The sequence below is a fragment of the Agelaius tricolor genome, unplaced genomic scaffold (genome assembly GCF_023055355.1).
Source record: "Agelaius tricolor isolate 1412-34295 unplaced genomic scaffold, bAgeTri1.0.p SCAF_1, whole genome shotgun sequence".
NCBI classification, from domain to species: domain Eukaryota; kingdom Metazoa; phylum Chordata; class Aves; order Passeriformes; family Icteridae; genus Agelaius; species Agelaius tricolor.
The window spans coordinates 104,792,235-104,815,342 of NW_027269261.1; the positions used below are offsets into that span (position 1 = coordinate 104,792,235).

General features: G+C 37.3%; 1 protein-coding gene across 1 annotated transcript in view; it reads right to left on the minus strand.

Moving 5' to 3' along the window:
• Positions 1-23,108, minus strand: part of MMS22L (MMS22 like, DNA repair protein) — an 88,676-nt gene that overhangs the window by 21,905 nt on the left and 43,663 nt on the right. The window contains exons 15-16 of the mRNA XM_071446147.1: positions 2,929-3,119; positions 366-516 (exon numbers count right to left, since the gene is read on the minus strand). Of these exons, the coding sequence (XP_071302248.1) occupies positions 366-516; positions 2,929-3,119 (342 nt within the window). The remainder of the gene's footprint in view (positions 1-365; positions 517-2,928; positions 3,120-23,108) is intronic.

Sequence of the window (23,108 nt, forward strand, 5' to 3'; positions counted from 1 at the left end):
TCACTTTCAAATACAGTCCAACACAGAAATATTCCCTCTTTCTCTCTCATTTCTCACCTCCCCTGCTTCCAAAACCTGATTCAGAAGCAGGCAAGGCAGGCAAAAAAAAAAAAAGCACACAACAAAAACAACCACAACCCATCCATCTTAGGTTCACAGAGGCTTACTTAGTGAAAATAAAATATCTCAGGTATATAAAAATTTTACTGGATTGTCTTGGGCAATCTGCACTAGATGATCCTCTTGGAGAAGATGCAAAGCATCTGCACTATTATAATGAAACATTACATTCTGAAGCAAGATTTTCCTCAAACCTAATGAAGGATGAAAAGGTACTGGAAGAACAAATAGTCACAACTTTTCACCTGTTTTCAATTAGATGACTTAGGTATCTTGACACCAGCTGAGGCCACACCATGTCATCCCACCCAAACAGCCTCATCATTGACAGAACAGGCTGTGGCTGCAGATCTGACAGGGCTTTGCTGGGTATATCCAACGCTAAGAGAGTAAAACCTGTTTTTAAAGAGAGAAAAACATGGCACCATTTTAATAATTTCTCAGTATAACCCCTGTTCCACAAAGAGCACTGAAAATTAATTACAATTACTAATGTGCAGTCTGGAAGTACCAGAAATCTCAATTAGAACAGGGCAACTGTTCTAACAGTGATTGTTTGTATCCATTTTGTTAAAAATGTAGTTTCTATCCCAAGCAGTTTGTAAATCATCAAGACACATGGGTGGCAAAGGAGGAAAAATAGATCCTAACACATGCAATTTTAAACAGATTCACAAAACCACAGTTTATAAATCCTGAAGGCATAGTTTTGCCACCTCTGCAATGTCTTAAAACCTGCTTTTTCATCTTCTTGACTTCCTTTTCTTACCTCCATCCACTATATCTTGCCCTGTACACTTAAGTATTACTGTGCTTTACAGGGTTGAGTTTTATATATTTGTTTTGTTGTTTTTACACACTTCTCACAGTGAAAAACTGTATCTGGGAAGAATTCACTCAGTAAAAGCTGGTACCTCTCTATTTTTAGAAGACTTTCATGTATCAAAAGTTACCATATAAATAAAGCACTACGGAAAAAATTTACTCTTGCCAAGGATCTCCATATAACTGCTACAGATCTAGAAACTGGGGCAGTACTTTGTGCAGAATTTTGGTAATGAAGCATAACCTTTTGCTGTTTCTGTTAATTCCACTGCAGATTCTGTATTCAACAGTACCAGAATAAAAATATTAATACTGCAAATGACAAGTGCATAAAAACTCAGAAATTTGATGTAATCTTAAATGCTGAGCAGTTATTGGGTTACAGGAAATGAGAAGCATCAAATCAGTCAGGAAAACTGACTTTGGAGGGCAATGAAAAAGGGGCTCATTAGTTCCCAAATTCTCCAATTCAAATAAATATAAACCTGCATGCACTGACAAACTGACTTTGAATTAGACAGAAAAGGCTAGTTTTCAGAAATAACAATAAAATTGTTTTAAATTAACAGTACAGGGACAGACCACCTTTAGCCATGAAGGACTTCCCATTTCCTTATGTGCCTCAGAATAAACAATAAGGTCATACAGAGTCCCCACTCTGCCTTAGGTGAGGAAACAATTTGTGCCAGCCTTCTTCCAGATTATCACCTCGTTTCTGCAGCATCAGCCTTAAGAGAGGCTGGGGAGAAACAGGAGGCAGAGCAGTGCTGTGAGGCCCAGGCTGTTTGCCTGGCAGGGGGAGCAGGAGAGCTGTGACAGCTGCTCACTCTCTCCTCTGGGCTGCAACCTTCAGGCAAGAAGCTCAAACAGCATGGGAAAGGTTTGCCTGTCTCTGTAGTGCTACCTAACACATCTCTATAAAGCAGGTCACAACTGCACTCCCCTCCTTCTCAGAGGAGTTTATAATAGCTTGCTGCTCTTGCTATTTCACTGTGCTAATATAAAATAGAAAAAAATCTATGTCACTGTAGGAAATGAATGAAAGTTTTGACATTAACAACCTTCTCCTTTGATTTGTATTGCTGTTTCTCACACAGGTTTCAGCAGTGTGAGACCACTACTGTTGCACACTGCCTCTTTCATTAATGCTGCCTCCTAACTACCACAGAGCTGCTTCAAATGAAGGGTCTTTTAGCTTTTCTATTACCAGCTCAGTACTCCTGAGCTTGTAACTTTATCTAATTCATATCATGATGGGAAAAAATATTTTATGTTTCACTCTTCTGAATTTTAGTTAACTGGATACAAGATTTCATTGTAACTGCAGAATGCCATGCTAGCTACTGATGTGAAAGATCAAACTGGGATATCTTTCTATTCACTGCCGAGCTGACTCGTTGCATGTGGAGTTCACACACATATGGAATGTCGTACTTCAAGATTAAAAGCACTCAGTGTAAAGCAAGACAAATAATTAGAATGAATCGTGAAACAGTTTTATGACCACAAACACAAGGGTTTGTCAAAAAGCAACAGTCAACTCACTAACCTTTTAAAAATTGCTTTCAAATGAAATATATTTTAGAAAATTTAGTTTGACTCTCAACCATTATGAACAGTTCAACACAAATAAACTTCTACAAAAACAAGTAAATTCTGAGTATAGTGAAAAACAGTATCCTTATTTATACTGTATAACACTTGCATGTTGATTATAATTTGTGACTAGTAGTGAAAAAGAAGTCAGGTTTGTGTAGCTTCAAACCCCTTTGGCATTCTCAATGTGTTTGTACCCTATTAAGGAATTCAACACTACAATACTTCCTTCTGTCAAAACATTTAGCACAGATTCTACTTTTTTCATTTCTACACACTGAAGTTACTACATGGAAGGAGAAATATCCCAAAGTACAAACTCCTTGAAAGTTTATGACCCAGAGAATAGCACCAAACCCAGTAGGTCAGAGCAGGGTCAGTGCTAACCTGCAGCTGTATCAGCAAGCTGTGGGGAAGGCAGCGTCTGTGACATTCTCTGGCTCTTCAAGTAGGGAAAGAAATTTCTCCAGAGAGCACTGGCGACAGCAAGGTGGTGCTCTTTAGCCACTAATGGAAGCTGTGCATCTGGGGCTGTGTTTCCCAGTTGAGGTCCCTGGCTTAAACGTTCGTGCACGCTCCTAGGGAGAAACAAAACAATGTTTACGTACAATAAATGAAAAATTCACATCTTTTTAAACAGTATTTACAGCTACTTTAAACCGTAGAGTCTGAGAACGGAAGGATCATTTTGAGCAATTAAAACCTTTATGCAAAGACATTATGCATACCAGTTATTTGATGGATGAATGATGGCATATTAAGCACCATAAAGTTAATGTTAATTACTAATGTCAACCATTAATTATATGCTTTTTAATATGTCAGATCAAAATGAGAAATTGGCAGCTTTAAAATTAATATCTGCATTTTGCAACTGTTAGCATGACAAGCAAGTCTGCTTCCAATCGAAAGGCAGGTGCTTCTTTAAAATTTCTGTCACTAGGATTTTTAGGATTGAGTTGTGTACAGCCAATAATGGCAAATGATTTTGATCAATTGCAAAGCTTCCTTCTGAAATCTACTTCTCACTTGTACAATCTTACTAGGTACGAGTTCAGATAAAAGATTCATTTTATCCTGATGCACTGCAGACAATTAGGTTTGATAGCAATGCCCACAGCTTTGTTAGTACAGTAAAGACAAAAGTTACCACTACACATAACTCCCATCTCTTCCTCAGACAATGTGGCATGAATTCAATAACACACTCAATTTTCTTTGATTCTTCTAGTACCATTCCTGCTACTTAATCTAATTTGGAAGTTGTGACTTTCTAGAGGTTTAATAGAGATATGTCTTCAGGGAATCAATGTTCTCTGAGAAATGGGGGGGGGGCATTAATAAATTTGTCTGGTAGAGCAGGATAGGAGGCATTATAGTAGCAGGCTGATCAACTAAATAACATGCTTATTAAAAACAATCTGTAGGAACGCACTATCATTCCTGTTCCTATTTATCTTCTGGTCAACCCAATTGAGATTGTGCATTAAAGCACAAGCAGCATTATTACATTTGCTTTATTAAATTCTATAAACAGCACTGTAAAGTCAGAGTCAAGATATTTATAAGATAATGGCAAACCGCAGAGGCATCGAGAATTGCCTTAACACTAACATTTCTAGACTACAATGTTTTTTTCTTAACTGCCATTCTCACAATAGCAAGCGTTTCACAAAAATCTTCCCCTAGATCTTTATTTTATGCTTACCCTAATTTGAAATAGACCAAAACAAAAATAGAAAAAACTCCAGCTCCTAGTTCCCTTCTGGGAATGGAGGAAAATTATGAAAGAATTACACAACTCACAGCACTCATTAGGACATCTGAAATGGAATAATTTTAAATAAAGAGTAGGTTGGCTGCAAGGCCTTCCCGTACTACAGTTGATATTAGAAGCGCATCTCATTATATCAAATTAGTATCCAAAAATTCTGCCCAACACATAATTTAAAACATAAAACATACTGGCTGTCAAAGGTAACGATACCTTATGCCTGCCTGCAGGCATTCATTAGTTTCAATAGGACAGACAGAGAGAATTGAGTACCAGCTACTCTTCGAATGGCTACATTTAACAGACAAGGAAAGGTATGCAGCATTAGGAGGAATCAAGGATTTCTTTGAGAGATGGCATGAGTCCAAACACAGGAGCAGAAGCCAGGAATTCTAAACCCAACATTTATTCCCTCTGTGGCTTCACATAAATCATACAGCCTTTGTTAGCCTCAGTTTCCCAGCCATGATATTTGGATAGTGAGACAGCTTACCCTTTAAGGATGCTGTGAAAACAATCAATGCTTAGAAACTGAGGATTATATTCAGTATGCCAGTTGGTATTCCTATTTACAAGGCATATTCTCCAAGTCAACATGAACTGAAATAGAAGCAAGATTAGCATAAAAAGTCAAGCAACACTTCTTTGGGAGCATCCCCTTATGAAAAAAAATGGCAAAGAAAAGGGTATAGAAACAGTGAGGTGTAGAGGTCAAATGATGAGAAGGTAAAAGCGAGGCGAAAGACAAAAGTTTAAAAAATTATTTTTGTCCGTTGCAAAAAGAAAAAGTTTAACAGTAAAAACAAAGGCCTTTTCTGTTCTATTTTGTTAGGAAAGGAAACATGATGCCTCATAATGCAGAGAATAAAACTTCTGGGACCAAATTCTGCCCTACTTACACCCAGACTACACTGTAAAACTGCACAAAGACCTTTTTCTCTCCTCTAAATTGCCTCTCCAAAGACGGGTGCCTTGCATCTCCTTTAGCCATCTATGCAAAGTGGAAGGGTGTACAGACTTCCAAAGTAAGGTAATATATCTCTGTGTCAGTGGAAGGGCAACACGTACAAATCAGTATTTATGTTTATTCATAGTAACCTACACAAATGCTGGCAATAAGGTAAATGCTTGGAATAGATGGGGCATCAATATATGCTGCAGCTGAAGTAGCCAGCTATTTCTACAAACTAGCACATTTTTTAGCTCTAATAAAACATGAATAAATGCAATTTTACTTTTTATACAGGTTTCTACTTTTTTCTAACACTAGACAAACATACCATCAAACATTACTCAATTTCTAAAACTTTATACATTGAATTTTCTATTCTGCTAAGAACTCTGGAACCACCAGTTGCCTTATTACATTGGTAATAACTTGGTGTGGTTTTTACTTTTTTTAAATAATGAATTTTCTATTTATTAAAAAAAACTGTGTTTTTTTTTGTTTGTTTGTTTGTTTTGCCATCAGATCAAATAAATCCTGGGTTTATTAAAGAAGGGTAGGCTTGTGCTACCTGAATGAGGATTGTGCTGGATGTGTAGGTATAATACTAGCATACAGGATTTTTTTCTACACCTAGGGTAAGGAATTGCAGTCATTTATCTGGATGTAGATACTGTAATCATAAAATATGCCCTTGCAAGCCTGCATTACTAAAGTAGAGCCAAACTTTAGGTCAAGCCAGAAGAGTAAAACACAAAATTCATCAGCCTGCCTGTATAATGGAAACTTTCAAGTCACTACTAGTCTGTAATCTGCACTGGATGCATAATAGCATCCAGATTTAATGCAATGTCATTTAATTTGATCTAGAAGGGTTCAGAACTCCCCACCATGAGAGAAGACCTCTCTCCTACCAGCACTGCCAGGGGCTACCACCCTCAGGGTCTCACAGGTTACGAACACAGACACTGGTTTCTTCACAGACAGTATTCCCAGCTCCTCCACTCCCAGTCCAAGGCAGGCCAGCCACAGCATCTACAAATCTCAGCTGCCCAGTACAGCCTAGATTAAGCTCAAGAAAGTCTTTTTAAAGGACCTGAATGACCTTTTGATGTTGAAACAAATTAATAATGAAAACCCACCACCTGAAGAATCAACACGCTTGGATAAAACTAGGGAGACTGGGAAGAGATATATGAGTATTTCTAAAATGGTGAATGGTTTTGATGCATAGAATTTCAACTACAGTCATCAGTTATTTCCAGAAAAACTCAGGCAATGTGAAAGGAAGCAAAGTGCCATCACAATCAGATTCAAAGAGAGGTAGTAAGTGCTTTGTGCCCTTTCCAAATCAATGGAACTTGCACAATATCTCTTTTATATCAATAAGATTACCAACACAGTTCATGGAATCATAGAATTCTTTTAGTTGGCTGGGACATTAAAGATGATCTATTTCCCACACTCCTCCATGGACAGGGACATCTCCCACTAGACCAGGTTGCCCAAAGCTCCATCCAACCTGACCTTGAATATTTGTGGGGCATCCACAACTTTTCGGAGCACCCTTTTCTAGTGTCTCACCACCCTCACAATAAAGAATTTCTTCCTAATAGGTAACTTAAATTTCCCCTCTTTTAGTTTGTACCCATTACTCCTTGTCCTATCACAACAAGTCCCTCTGTGGCATCCCTGTTGGCCCCTTCAGATACTGGGAATTTTCCATGATGTCTCCACAAAACCATCTCTTCTCCAGGCTGAACAGCTCCAACTTTCTCAGCCTTTGTACAGGAGGTGCTCCAGTTCCTCTTGTCAACTTTGTGGCCTCTTCTGCCCTTGCTCCCACAGGTCAGTATCTATTCTCTGCTCAGATCCCCAGATGATGCCATGATTGACAGCTCAACCAGGGCTTGGGCAAGGCCTGGGGTGGAGCAGGGCACTGCCTCACCTTTAGCAAAGCCTGGTGTGCCCCTCCCACCAGACACAAACACTGGGATTCCAAGGTGTTTCAAGACACAAAACATCCAATTTCTGACAAGCAGTGTGATGGTGTTCACAGGGGTCTTAGGATGAGGGAAGACATGAGGATCTCACTCCATGTTTCAGAAGGCTTGATTTATTATTTTATTATATATATTGTATTAAAACTATACTAAAAAATAGAAGAAAGGATTTCATCAGAAGGCTAGCTAAGAATAGGAAAAGAAGGAATAATAAAGGCTTGTGGCTCAGACAGAGAGTCCCAGCCAGCTCACTCTGATTGGCCATTAATTAGAAACAACTCTATGAGACCAATCACAGATCCACCTGTTGCATTCCACAGCAGCAGATAACCATTGTTTACATTTTGTTCCTGAGGCCTCTCAGCTTCTCAGGAGAAAAAATCCTAAGGAAAGGATTTTTCATAAAAGATGTCTGTAACAAAGCAGTACACTCAGCTTTTAGCAACCAAACAACATTTAGCAAACAGCACTGCAGAATTACTTAAAAACTACTCATTCAATTTCACTTTCTTCAAATGCCATAAAACACCAATACTTCTTTAATACCTCTACTGACTTCTTCCTGTCATACCACCAGAACTGCTATTTACAGTGACCAGAACTGCAAGCAAGGTTTCAGAAGTCACACACATTTCCAGTAACTAAATCTATCCAAGATCAAGCTGAAAAAGTTCCTTGTGTGCTTTCCATACACCTTTGAAAATCCAGTATGAGTATTCAATTAGTTGACTATTATGTCATTTAATTACATGTTATAGAAAATTGCAACTATAGCACCTATTTCATCAATGCCTATGGATACCAACTCTCATGTTAACAAACTCACTGTTCAACTTCTACTTGTTCAACTTCTACTTGTTCACTTCTACTTTATTTATTTCTTGTCTCTGCTTCAAAAATGCAGTTAACACCAAATACATGCAACATTTCTGAATCACAACCACTTCCGATACCATAAAATATCATACAAAGTGTAAAGAAAAACACACTTTTAGAGTGAGTGAAATACTTTTATACAGGATTTTTTTAAACATTAAAAAATAAAAACTAGTTTCAATCTGAAGTATAGTACTGGCACTCAAAAAGGCAAAACCAAAATGGCTGCATCTAGGTTCAGGTCTGCTTTCAATGCAGTATCCTAACACTGTGCCAAGATACAAGTAACAAACTGTATGATCCTACCTCTTATAAATGCAGATTCATGCAAAAGAAATGGATCTGGATTCACAGAAAAGGCACACTAACTGCATGGTGGTGCAGCTCAGAGAGTGGGGGCAAGTCACAGATGTGGGTTTCAGGTATCTCATGATAAAGGCTGCTGGCTCTCTTTTCACTGGTGAATGACTGTGGCCATCTGACCTCATGTGTGAAGAGGTGAACCTCCTTTCTCTTGGCCCCAGCTATGAATGCAGGTGTGCCGAGTGGCAGAGCTCTGCACTGAACTCCTGGTTATCAGCATGTGTAGTAAGGGCACTGACAGCATGCTTACAAGAATTTTAAGTGCTAGAACATCTACTTTATGGCCTCAAAGTGCCTAAGCTGGATGCTAAACAGCTAAGGTCTATGAAAACAGCCTTAATGCCTCTGGGCACACGTTTTGGTACCTAGGGAAGCTGGGTGCTTAAAACAGTGACCTACATGCTGTCAGACACTTCCATATTCAGTCTGTATCAGTGAGACATGCATGAAGGAAGGTGACTAAATTCTACCCAAGTCTTATTCAAACATCCAAGCCTTCTTTTAAATCTGTTTCTAAGCTCTCTGGGATACAGTTTACTTTTTATATCCTTTTATATAGCACCCAGTATATTGAGACTGGTATGACTGCAGTAGGAGCTCTCAAAGTGCACAGAATTTTCATCCACCTTTGTGGAATTAAAAACTACATTTCAAAAAGCTAAGCAAGACAGGAAACTTAAGACCAAACCCACATTTTCCCATCCATTAAAAGAAACATTTGGTAAAAGATCCCACAGTTTATATAATGTGTCAGCACTGTGGAAGCCATAACAATAGCACCACCACCACAAAGCTGTACTGCTGAACAGCAGTGTATAAGCAGAAGTGGAAAAATCATGACACAATATTATCAAAGATCAACTTACCCCTATCAGTTCAGTATTTATTAAATTATGTTTTAGTGTTCACCCTTCATTTTAATTTGCTTCTATAAACCATTTGTTTAAAAGGAAGTTGTTAAAAAGGAAGTCCAAATAACATGCCTGGTTATGAATGTGTATGATGATTACGAACTTATGCAATGGAGTAGGGAGGGCTAACTAGGGAAGAGGGATGTTTCTCAGAACTCTCTCTAGATAGGAATTTTATCAAATGTTTAAATTCACTCATGGTGCTCGAGTTCTTTATAGTGGATTTGCACAACACCATCAGCATTACAGCACACCTTCATCAGGAAGAGGAAGCATACACAACATGATGTCTTAGATGTTGGATGAGATCCAAAGGGATACAAGGATGTAATGGTTAAAAGCAGGGCACAAACAGATATCAGACTCCTGAATAATAATTCCCAAACTGCTCACTTAGTCAGATCACCCTCTTTTGACCAGAAAGTTCCCTAGATGCCTGCAACTAATCTACACAAAAGCCTTGAGCTAAGCATCTGATTCAAACTCTGTCTACTGAGGCCTAGAAAATTTGATCACAACTAATCCAAACCAAAAAAACAGGCAGCTTGCATAAGGTGCAGCAGTAGCTACTTGTATTTTAAAACACAGAATACACTTTTTTTATGTAGCAACCAATGAATCACAGCATCAGGGTGGAGGGCAGCTGGGTCCAGTTTTGATACTATTTTGGGCTCTGCTTTTGATTGAGTTCTACATTAAGTCAGTGAATAAAAATGTGAAATCCTAGAACAAGGAATGGACACTCTTCTCTCCCAATATTACATACTAATCACTAGAGAACAGATATCATCACTGCAGCTGCTGCCTGTGGTTTAAATGACAAACAAACAACAAAACTAAACAAAACCCGAAGACACTTAAGCACACATCTTCAGCCACTGGGCTCTAAAACTGGTTCCAAACATACAGATTTCTGTTTTCATGACACTAAATCAGATGTCTCTGGGCCCACCCCACACACGCTGGATTCAATTCTTTACATTTCCTGTAGGTTAACAGGAAACAAAATCCCCGAGAGGAGGCAAGAGCAGTTTGTTGTAGAAGACATATATACTACATGTGTCAAATGTGCTGCTGGTGAGCTGGACCTATTACTGTAGGTCAATTAACCATTGTATCTTGGAAGACCCCTACACCATTTGAGAGCAGGGTTCTTCCAAGTGCTGGCAACCTTTAAGCTCACCTGAACAGAGCTGTCAGGCAGAGAGATACCCAAGAATAAAAGGTCAAAAGATGCCAACATCACCACACTGTAGAAAGAAACTGATGCACAGAAAACTCCACCTGAACAGGAAGAACTTTCTTATTGTATAGGTGACTGAGCACTGGATCAGGTTGCCCAGAGAGGTTGTGGAGTCTCCCTCACTGGGGATACTGAAGAACTGCCTGCACACAATCCTGTGCCATAAGCTCTACACTGATGAGGCTTGAGCAGGGAGGTTGGACCAGATGACCCCACCGTGGTCCCTTCCAACCTGACCCAGTCTATGATTTCAATCACCACTGCTTCCCTGGAAAAACTTAGCTAAAGGACACTCTACCTTTCTCCACCCATAACTCCCACTCACAGTGTTTGTTTGGTTTTTTGCCACACACATTAGGAATACATCACCCCCAAACATCTGAAAACATATTTTGCATTGTGTTGCCTTAATTGAAAAAATGTCTTTTAACAAAATAAAAAAGGCTACAGATCCTTTCAATTTATCATACATCGATCATTGCCTGTGTAGAAGCAGATCACATACTCTTTCTTACTAAAGATACAGCAGGTTTAAATAGAGCCATTCCAGTTCTTTCATTGGGGGTATAAATCTTCAAATCTCAGTGGAAGAGCCTAGTATATTCCTATTGTTAGTGAATCATTGACAGAACAGACTCAACAGTTAAGAAGATTCTAATGTGACAATTTATATAAGCAGAGTAATTAAAGTATATTAGAAATCCAGATAATCTCTCCCAATCAAGCCAATGAAGGGCAGCCCATGGGCATTCAAATTACACATTGCAATTTAGCTCAGGGTCACCTTCCCAAGTTAAATAATACCAACAGAAAATGCCTTCAACAAAATGATCCTTACTTATAACTAAACCTATTCAGGAAACTACGTAAAGCCCTTTGAAGATATACACATTTTAAGAAGTTTAAACCACTTTAAACCACTACTTTTTTCCTTCTGCTGATTGGAAGACTAGGGCCAAATTTAATTTCTCAGACATTATTTGAAATATTCACTAAAACATAGGGAAGAGAGGAGAAAATGTTTCAGATCCCTTTACATGTTACAGTGAAGTAATATTTTCTCATATTACCTGAGAGGGTGTTAAAACAGATGATGCAAGATGTAGTAATTAATGAATTGCTTTACCAAAAGATAAGGAATTTAGTGCTTATGATTTTTTTAATATTCTCATAAGCAGTTTTTTTTACTGCTTTTAATTTTTTTTTTGTTTCATGCATCTTCTGCAAATCAGTCTATGGATTACACAATTAAAAGCAATTGATTACATTTTGACATAAAATTAAATCAAAACCAGTATATATAGTTTTCCAACTTTAAGGTTACAAAAACAAAGCAAACAAAAAACTCCCCCACAAAACAACCATTGCAACTGATCCCATAATACATAAAAAATTGCAAACATACACTATTTAAATTTTAAGTCAAAGTTCCTAAATTTTTTAATACACAACTGCTACTTCTTTACAGAAATAAAATTCAAGAAATGGGGCTCTGTCTGAAACTAATACACATGAATTTGCTAGATTTATGTTCTTCGCTGAATTATTTATATTTGGATGTAACAGAGCAAACAGTATGTACCACAGAAAAAAACTGAACTGGAAGTCTCAGGCTTCTAAGACAGCCATTTTTTCCACAGCAATAGGAAAACAATAATGTGCTATGATATATAACCAGCAAAGCTCTCACTGATTAAATGATCTTCCCAATCAAGGAATCACTAAAACCGGCAAAAGCAGCCATGACCTAATCCTCTTCAAAATTTTCAAACCAAGCATTCAGAGTAAGGGATGTTAGTTTGTCAAACTGAAACATTTCTGAACACAGTAATCCCTTGAAACTTCAGTTATTCTTTGGGAATTCACCTTCTGGACTTTTAGAAGGAAACTGCACATTGGCATGACAAAGACTCAAGATCTAGGTGTCATTCATACAGACTCCTTTACTTTTTTCCTACTGGATGGCAGAAGTGGCACAAAGGCCAAAGTGGTACTAGCCCAAATATTCCTGTCCTTCACTGAAGAGCAGTGAAAGTTGCCAAGATATCACCTACAGACTTGGCAGAGACAAGAGAATAAAAGAAGATGGTATTTTTAAACTCATGAAATTGCAGGAAGAAATGTGGCTATTTTTCAAAGAGGAAAATGGGCACACAGCAAATTCAGTAGAATTTAACTAAGAAAAAAAAAATAAAACACACAAATGAAGTGTCAAGCAGAGACAATTCTCCCTACTGTATTATACCACTTCTTTTACCCCATTCTTCCTGCAGTGACCTTTACCTCATGCACTTACAACAGAAGAGAGACTTGGATCCTCAGTGAGACTTGCAATGATGCAGGCCAAAGAGATGACATAATCATGAGATCCAAATGAATACTGCATATAAACACTTAGAAGAACTTTCCACTGATTGCTTGATGAAAGTCTTACAAAAATGGAGAAATGGGTCAGCAGTCTACCTGAAGCAACTCCTACTAAACTACAAGAAACAGCAAGGATTTGGAAAAGAACTACCATAATACAATCAGGGACAAACTAAAGGAAATCAAATTTGGAATTCTTTTCTACTGACTGGATTCTCTTTACTTTAAAGACACGAAGTACAAGTGTCACCAACATTCTGATTTTATAATCTGTAATATTTAAGATGAGGGGCAATAAGTTCCAATGATTTTTCTATGCATTTAGCATCAGATTTTAGAGGAAAGCTATTCATTAATGTATTAATGACAGAAAATGTCAACAAATCTTATGTTGCTCCTTCAATCCACTGATTCATAGATAATTTGTGGATGGGGAACACTAGGAAATGTTTTTTTTAGTTACTCCAAAATGTTCTCGTGTATTTCTTTTAGAATACATATTTTCCAAAAGTGATCACTATTCTGTAAACGATTAAACAGCACAACAACCTCATAGTTAATCACTAATTCATTCATCAATAAACTGTTTTACCATTTTTGAATGGCTAGGCTTGATGATTATTCCCCCTATATGCCTAAATGAAGAAATGTCTGAGGCAATAGTTGCAAGACCACTCTAATAAATAAATAAATTTTTAAAAATAGAAAAATTATCTGCCCATCGAGGGACTCAACTTCTGATATAAAAGATTCTAATCTTCACTGGGATTGAAAGTGTTAATGCTGTGAATAAAGTATTTTCAACTGCAAGTGAATCATGTGAAGATTATCAATATAGCAATGTACAGAGGTGCTCCAGCAAGGTTACAGAGTTTAATATAATCCTCTCTATAGCTAAGCACAGGAATAGAGAACCCTGTGTTCACTGTGACAGCATGTTGTGTGTGCTCAGTAATACTTTTAAAATACATGGGGAGAACAAGAAATCCCCAACATCCTTACCATTCTCAAAGACAAAGTAAAGATATTAACAAGAACAGACACACAACTCTAAAACACAAAGGTACAGAAAAGCCAAACATTCAAAGCTGCAGAATATTACTTAGCACTTGCTCCTTAACCCTTCTCAGTGGGTTTAACTGCATCACTGAAAAGACAAGTTGTTATGACCGTAATTTAAATGCAAGCAACAGAGCCTGAGCTTACTTTGTTTAGGTCTGCTGTGGGGGAAAATTACATCTGCCACAGCCACCCTAGCAAATTTGTGTTAGAGAGCTGTTTTCTTTTCCTAATCACATTTAGAAAAGATAAGGCTGCAAGAGCAGCAAAGACAATGCAACCTGTGTTAATTCAGTGCAACTAGTTCACATTTCAGTTTGTGGAATAGTGTTGGCAAAAACAGACACCAGATTTGAGCCCAACTGCAGTTTTCCTTCATTACCTTCACTGGTGTTGTTCAGCCATGCTAGCTTCTCCCCTGTACTATGCAGGCATATGCTAAGATTGCAGTTTCCTTTGTGTCTCCAATGCAAAATACAAACTGGAAGGCATAATGCACACAAAGTGACCCTCTGCTGTCCCAAAATCTGAAGTCCTAGGAGAGAATGTCCAGGTACTCATTTTAACAGAAGGGCTTAGCCATTCACAGATCTCACCAAGTGGTCTCTCTTAGATTCAGCACTATTCAAGGCACTGGAAGTCATCTTGTTGCTTTGAACAGGTGCCTGCTCAGTTCTTTTGAAGAAACAACAGAAAAAGTAGAGCTAAAAAGACATTTAGTTTCCCTAAGCAGACTTTCAGTATAGGTCAGACACGGAATTTTTTAATCCACTGAAAGAGCAAAGAACAATAAAGAAAAAAATGTAACAAGCTGCATTGAAATTGATACTATTCTAGGCTGTTGTATTCCCCTTTTTTAGTTCACATATATGCAAAAATCCCCACCTAAACAAAATTTAGTATCTACAAGTCATTGCCATATCACAGGACTTAAAATAGCTGCAATTCAATTTTTAAAAGCCTTATTTTGAATAGAAATCTTTTGCAACACTACAATTAGTTTTTTTAAGAGAAAATTCCCCAATAAATTCCCTGTCACCTCACAAAATTAGAGTTCAAAAGAAATACTCGTTCACCACTGATGGGAAGGAGAAGGCTTACAGAAATCATTGGAAGTTCTGTCATCTGCTCTGACCATGAGACACTTCAGCCTTTGGTTTTGAAGATTTTGTTAAATTCCTTGTTTAAAAAAAGTACTAGTAATCTTTTATCTAAAATATTTCTTAGATAACTGAGAAACTGTCATTACACTTCTGTAACTTTAAGTTATCAGGGACCAAAGTTCTTCCTATTTTTTTTAACAGGAGATTTTGTTTCCAAGCTATTTTATATTTGAAAGAACTGGGAGCCCAGATCACTTCAGGTTATATTTACTCAAGTTCAGACTTCATTAGGAACATAAATTCTAATATCTGTCACATAGGGAACAGAAAGTGTTAGCTGTTAGGTGTCTATATGAAAATAACACATCACTGCTGGTACCATGATTCTTCCTTCTTGCAGAGGAAGTTACAATCAGAGCAGAACAGCTACAATGAAAGACGCAAGGGTCACAGCTAATAAGTTTAGCACCATTTGTTCCCTGTTTAAAAGTAATAAAATAATTATTTCAAAATAATTAAAGGAAGATCTACTTCAAAATAATAAAAAGAAAAATCCACTCAACCCCATCAAGACCTTCTGAGTGAACTCCTTGCTTGCAGAATCTGACTGCCCACAACCACGTCCAGATGGCTTTTGAATAGTTCCTAGTATGGAGACTCCACAATGTCCCCAGACAACCTGTACCAGCGCTCAGTCACCCTCACAATGAAAATAAAATTCAGAGGGACTCACCTGTGCCTCTGGTCTTGTCACTGGGCACCAGTAATAGTCTGGTTCCATCCTCTTCACACCCTCCCCTCAGTTCTACTCATTGATAAAATCCCCCTTCAGCAGTCCAGGCTCTCTCAGCCTTTTCTCACAAAAGAGATGCTCCAGTCCCAAAATCCTCTCTGCAGCCCTTCACTGGACCCTATCCAATATGTCCATGTCTCTCTTGTATTGAGCAGCCCAGAACTTCACACAGCACTCCCAGGTTGTGGTCTCACCATGAGCAGAGGGGAAGGGTTCCCACCCTGGGAATGCTCTGCCTGCTGCGGCACAGGATGCCACCAGGATTCTTGGTGGCAAGGGTGCATTTCTTGCTGAAATCCCCAATGAAGGCATATGGAAACCTTCCACATCACTATAAAATGACTCATACATGAATATAATTTATAGTGAGAATCAGAATGCCAGATTAGCTGAGAAACTGAAATGCTGAAGTGAGAAGCAAGTGTTTTTATAAGCCATGTTACTTAATAAACAGACAAACTGCAGATTGCTAATAGGTATTTTTCATAAAACTCTTCCATTTAAGCAGTACTTGTAAAGTTAATCATACTTTAAACATTGTGTTAAACAAGACTTCCATTTGTATTTTGTCACTTGTTGGTTTTCTTTTGTGTATTTTTTTTTTTTTATTAAAAGCTAAAGTCATAGAAAAAACCCTTTTTGGAAGGGACCCCCGGAGGTACAACCCTTGGCTCAAAGAAATGCCAATCTTCAATAAACTAAGGAGAGAAATTCTACAACCTGTCTTAGAAATTTGTTCCAATGCCTGTGAAAATGTTATCCTTATTTCTAATAAAAACTTATTTCCTCACAATCTCAGTCCATTGATTCCTACAACCTGTGTGACAAATCTGAATCCATCTTACCTACTACTCTCCTTTCCTAAGGATGAAAAACTCATCTTTCTCTGTCTCTCCTTGTAAGAGCATTTGCTCCTGCCCCCTAATGATCTTGTTCATCCTCTGCTCAACTTAAATTGGTATGTCAATGCTTTTCTTTTACTGGGAACCCAATATGCTGCTTACTTATACAACATAATTTATTTGAACTGTATTCCTGCAGAACACCAGGAGGGCAATGAAATGTAGCTGTCCATAGCTACACAACAGCCCAGACACAGATACAACATATTTTCTGAATTTTTACAAGTTAAGTCTTTTTTACCAATTCCTTACTGTCTTTTTTTCTCAGAAAAAAAAAAAAATCATGAGAAACAATAACTATATAGTATGACTGGAATGCCAAATAATGGTGCTGAAAGGCCAGCACTGACATCTAGTTTTAGGGAATTTCCAAAATCCTGCCTTTAGCTCTTCCATGGGACTCTGAGATCAGCAGCAGCTGACAGAGAATATAATGATGGGACACGTTCATCTCTTCTCTAAACTATTGTTTACACTTTTAAAAGTAATTTCTTACACAGTACAGAAGGCTGAAAGAAAAATTAAAGCTTAAAGGTTGACCCTAAACAAATAATTTCTTACAATTCAGACCCCAGTAGTTAATCAGACTCTCAGTGCTGGATGGACTCCATACACTGGGGAAGAGACACCCAGACTGTACTAAAGTGGATCTCTCTTTCAGCTAACAGTGTTTCATTCAAATATATCAAAAGAATACAGATAATTTTGAAAGTTTACAATCTTAGAAATGTGATGGTAAAATCTGGCTATGCAAAGATCATTAAAATTCTATTTAGCCTTGATATAAAAATTTTAAAAACTAAAATCCAAAGTTCAACAAATTGTGTAAAACATTCACTCAGGACAACTTCTCCAATTTCTTCCATTATCTAGCACAGCTTTAGAAATGCAGTTTCTCTCATTGAGCATGTCCTCACCCAGGCTCAAGTACAAAGAAGCAAAGACAAACTGGTAAAATTGTTATTCTGGCTGCAGGTATTCATATGCTGAGTTGGTGCCACCTCCCTTAAAACTTTCTGATGGGATCAGGAGATGTGAAATGGACTCTGAGGATAACTACACAAAGTCCTGAGGAGAGTATCAAAGTATCAAATATTAAAACCCAAGTACTGAAAACAAACTATCTAAAAGTACTATTACCCACAGCTCTCTCTTCAGACCTTTTGAAATAATTTCCAGTAACAGACCTATCTTACCATTACACCTGTAACACTGTCAGTATTATCACACAACTCATTTTTAAGGCAGGAAGCCTGAAAAAATACTTCAAAAATACTCTTAATTTAAAACAAGACTGTAACAGAGAGAGGAACTGCAGTTCAAATAAAGTTTTTCTTTTCTAAAATGAAACTCTCTTGCTCCAGCTTCTCTAGCTGGAGAGAGAAGGTCTTTGCAAAAAACCAAAACCCATATGCATATGGATACCCTCTAGCAAGCTGCTTGGAGTCATACACTCTAAGTGGTTTAGGAAAATCTTCTCAAGAGAGAAAACAGATTTTGGAAGGCAGGGAAACTTGTACTCAAGATAATGAACTAACTTGTTTCCAAATTCCAAAACAAAGTATTTCATTTCCTTCCTGCAAAATCAATTTTGTTCCTTATGGAGTATCTATTGCAGGAAAGGATGTTGTTTGTGTAATACATCTTTTTAGCGGAGGTGATTACTTAGGGTACAAAACATCCCATAGTAACATTGTTCCCAACACTGCATAATACAGAGGTAATCAGTCATCCAGGAAGAATGGCAGGCTTGTTAAACTTACCTCATCATCCTCTCTGAAACACAGTAAAAATCACTGTTAAAACTGATCATTTATTAGATCAAAGGTATCATCAACAATATCAATTCTGCCTGGTAGTGTTAACAGGAAAATGTTTTACAAGTTCTACCACTGGGCATCCATTTAACTTCCAGCACCAGCTCCGCTGTAAAACTGTGCACATAATTTATCTTGCAACCTGTGTGTGTGGGAAGCATTATCCAGGCAAAACTTCTCACAGTCTGACAAAATGCTGTGATTTGCACTGTTCAGATGATTGAACAGACTCTAAGCAATCACCGACAATACTTTTTATCTCCAAACATGCTAAAGTGTAACACTACATGAGAGCAACCTATTGCTTTAAGACCAGATTTGATAGAATACAAGTAAATGAACAATTACTACATTTGAAACTTGTCCACATCTTATCCATTAGGCTTAAGTATTATTAAAGTTCAAATTTATATTTCACATTATTAGCAATTTTGCCACAAAGCACTCCTAATGCTTCCATGGTGTCCATGGTAACATCTTTGCTTACATATAGCTTAAATAGGCATTCATTCCAATTAGGTGCAGTAAACAGAAAAGAGCCATTCATAATTCCTCAAGTTATTGTCATCTTTTCTTTTACATAGCAATCAACAGCTTTCCAGTTTAAGTTTCCAGTTTGTCATATGCAATTGATGACAGATAGGTGTGCCAACAAATTCTGTTTTCGGCATTGTGGCAAAAGCAATTTAATTACTCCCAATAATATGCACAATATAAAAAAAAGTATTTAGCAATGATTCCAACAATGTAGATTTGATAACTTACCATGTTTCTTTTCAGTGTAAATGTATTGCTACTACTGTGCAAGGCTTCCTGAAGCTTAATCTAATATTTTTCTATACTGTAAAAAACATTTGATTATAATGACACATGCTATAATGCCTTCCAAAAGACTCAGCTCAGATAGAAAATATGCACAATAAAATAGGATTGTATGAAATTGTGCTGGTTTTGCAATATTGTATTGTATTTAATATCAAAACAGACAGTGATGCTGTTTAAAAACCTGCAGCACATAAGTTTTTAAAACATTCTGATTTTATGTGCCTGTTTGTTACCTAATTTCTTAAGATGCATTTGCCTAGTTTGCAATATTTGTTTTTTCACTGAGAAAGTAGCTGATGAAGGTGTTTTCTGATTTTTTTTACATAAAAGCCACTAGAGTGAAAAACAGCATGAGCCCTGGAACACCTACCAGCTCCTATTACTCTGCCTATGTTCAGCATGTCAGGTCCTTGCCATGCAGCATCACTTAACACAGGTAGACAACACGTTGTTAATAATGTCACAAATAACTTCAAAAGTTTTCTATGCAGCTGCTGAAAGAATTCAGAGACAACTTCAAGACACAGAGTTAAATGCTGCAGCTGTTTTTCTTATTTTGCTCTTCAAAGCCCTAAACAAGAAAATCCCTTGAGTGAAAAGTCAGAGAAAGGCTACCATCCCTTCTAGGGTTAAAAGATGCTTTTGTAAGATTTTTAGGTCAGATTAACCTTTTGCTCACAATAGGGCTGGTTATTGGTTTTATTTTTTACTGTCTTTAACACAGGTAAAAAAATCAATATGAAGCGAGACAAAGGGCTCTGGAGGCCCTGGCTGCACCAGCTTTTGGTTTGGCTCATACACAATCCTACAACATGCTGAGGCTGGGAAGGATTAGCCTGCTTGTGTTGAGTAAACCGATGATACTCAATAAACAGTTTCTGTTGTAAACCCCTTAGGACGTGCAAAGCCACACTAGTTGGCATTAGACCAGATAAGCTGCCGAACCAGCTGTAATCTCATTTAGACCTGAGCTGATCCTCCTGTCCTTTCATTCCACAGGATCAAAGCAAACCACTGAGGAGGCAGCTGTATTATAGCAGCAGTGCTTGCTGGATGCAGCAAACATTTCATAAATTCCTCTCCTTGAAGCAAGCCTGCACATAATCTACCCAGAGCCAGTTCAATCAATGGATTTCTGAATTCATTAGTCTTATTATTACAGGATAACTGTTTTCTCCACATAGTGCTGTAGCTGTTGCAAGCCAACTTTGCAAAACAGCTCTTATTGCTGACCATTTCTTTCTAGTAATGTGCCTTTGCATTTTTGCAGTGCCACATGAAAATGATTTAAATCGCTCCAATGCAGTATTTTTTTTAAAGACTAGAAATAAAACCAATTCACGAATATTCAAGTAGGGAGCCTTGAAATATAGTACACTCTTCCAAGCATAATTACTGGCTACCTGTTTGAATGCTTCCATGCATCAGTAATAATGACCAATGTTTTCTGAGCTCAAATGATAACAGCAAAAGTAGAGATTATATCATTGTAGCAGCATAAATACAGACAAAAAAAAAATACAGATGCGAAAGCAGTAATTCCAAGAAAGAGATTTCTATTTGTCTTTTACTCTTCGTGTTCTCTAGAATTAAAAGGAAGAAATATTTTCATTGTTGAAGAAATTAATAGCACAACTTAGGAAAACTGGAAAACCACATAAGCAACAAGTCTTTTTAAACTAAGCAAAAATGAAAACCAAGGCACTGGATCAAATAAGACTAGAAGGTGCTACATTTGATTTCTGTATCACATTTGGAGTTTTCACTCCAGTTGCAATTATAGATAAAAAATATTATAGTATAACCATAGAGCTTTAGAAGAACAGAATGTGCAATTCAGAAAATGCATCAGCTGATCCATTTCCCACCAGTGAACTCTGCAATATAGCACATATTCATAGACAAAGTAAAATTAGATTTTTTTACTTACAATGGAATAAGGAAAATATTATTTTAAATATTTTTGAATCCTTTTAATTGCTAATTATATTAATCATTAATGTAAAGACTTAAGTTTTCTGAAACAGCTGCACTGAAAAAAAAAAAAAGGAAATTGATGTAATATTAATTATGCACCACAGCAGCAATTTTTTTAGGTCATATACAAGTAACATTACTGATTCTTGCATCACTCCTTGAGTAATGAGTAATAGCCAGAGAAACAAAGTTTGGTCTGAAAAATAAGGACGGCCAGGTAACCCTTACAGTTAAGGTAAAAATAGCAGTGTTTGTGACTTATTGCTATTTGCAGCCAGTATAAATATGCAGCACATTCATGCACAAACTGAAAAGTCAGGAAGATCCCCCACAGAGAACTGCTCCGGGTTTACAGAGCACAAGGGAAAGATCTGTATCATCTTTGCAGGCACACCCTACCCTACACTGCACAGATCTATTGAACATCTGTATCTGGCTACTAATGTTTTTATAAGAGTATGAAAAAAGTTCTTGTAATAAAAAGATTCAATGAAGTAGAATAAAATCAAAGTTTAACACCTACAAATGATTTTTAACAGATTACAGAGATGTTTAGTATGAAACTTTTTCAAGCACTACAACACAGATGCGCTGGAGGATGTCATAGGCAGCTGGCAAAGATGAACAAAAGGTATTTGCACCTATCATCTACAGATGTGTAAGAAACTCACCACACATCTCTTCCTCAATCACTTAGAAACCATCTGATGTGCTAGTTAATGATTCCCCTCTCTCCACTTCATTCTTCAGACATAAAGGGGTCCCATTTAACATAATCACTTAATAACAGCAAAGTGATGGGTATCAGAACTCTAATTCTTCTAATATTTGCAAAATCCAGCTCTTTGTAATAATAATAACACCATGATAGCAAACTGTAAAACTGTGTAATTATACTTTAATTGTATTGTGAGGCATGCATTAATCACAAAGTTTAAGTACCAAGGATGGAATTATAATAATTCTGTAAAACAAATTTAAGCTAGCTAAGTAGGTCAGAACCACTAGCATGCAACAGGAGACCTCTGGGAATTTATCAGTTAATGGCTATTTATGTGCAAATGAGTGCCCTCCAACCCTCCCAAATCCTGTGTAGCTGAAGGGTATTTCTGTTAACCAGGAGCATGCTTAACTGCTGAGGCATAAATTAAACCATTTATTGGAATGATTTTAATTCTTCTCTCCCCCCACCCACTCTTACTACTCCCTTCCACCCTCACTAGTAGCACAATTTACAGTATTAATTTACACGGAGATAGGATTGCTGAAATTACTCAGTTTCAAGAAAGAGCAGGAAAAAGAGAACGGGGGGGAAAAAAAAGAGTGAGAGACAAACTTTTAGTAAGAGACACTAGCAATGCTACACTTAATCTTCAAGTCTTGGCAGGTTGAGCTATTAGAGATTCCAGAGGTTCAGTATGACAGAAGTGCAGTGCACTTTCATAATGAACTTCAATGAAATGAAATTCTGTTTTACATCCTCACAGAATCATAGAACCTTTTAGGTTGGAAAGACCTTTAAGATCATCAAGTCCAAACATTAACTCAGCACTGCCAAGTCCACCAGTAAACCATTTCCCCAAGTGCCACTTCTCCTTTTTCTAAATA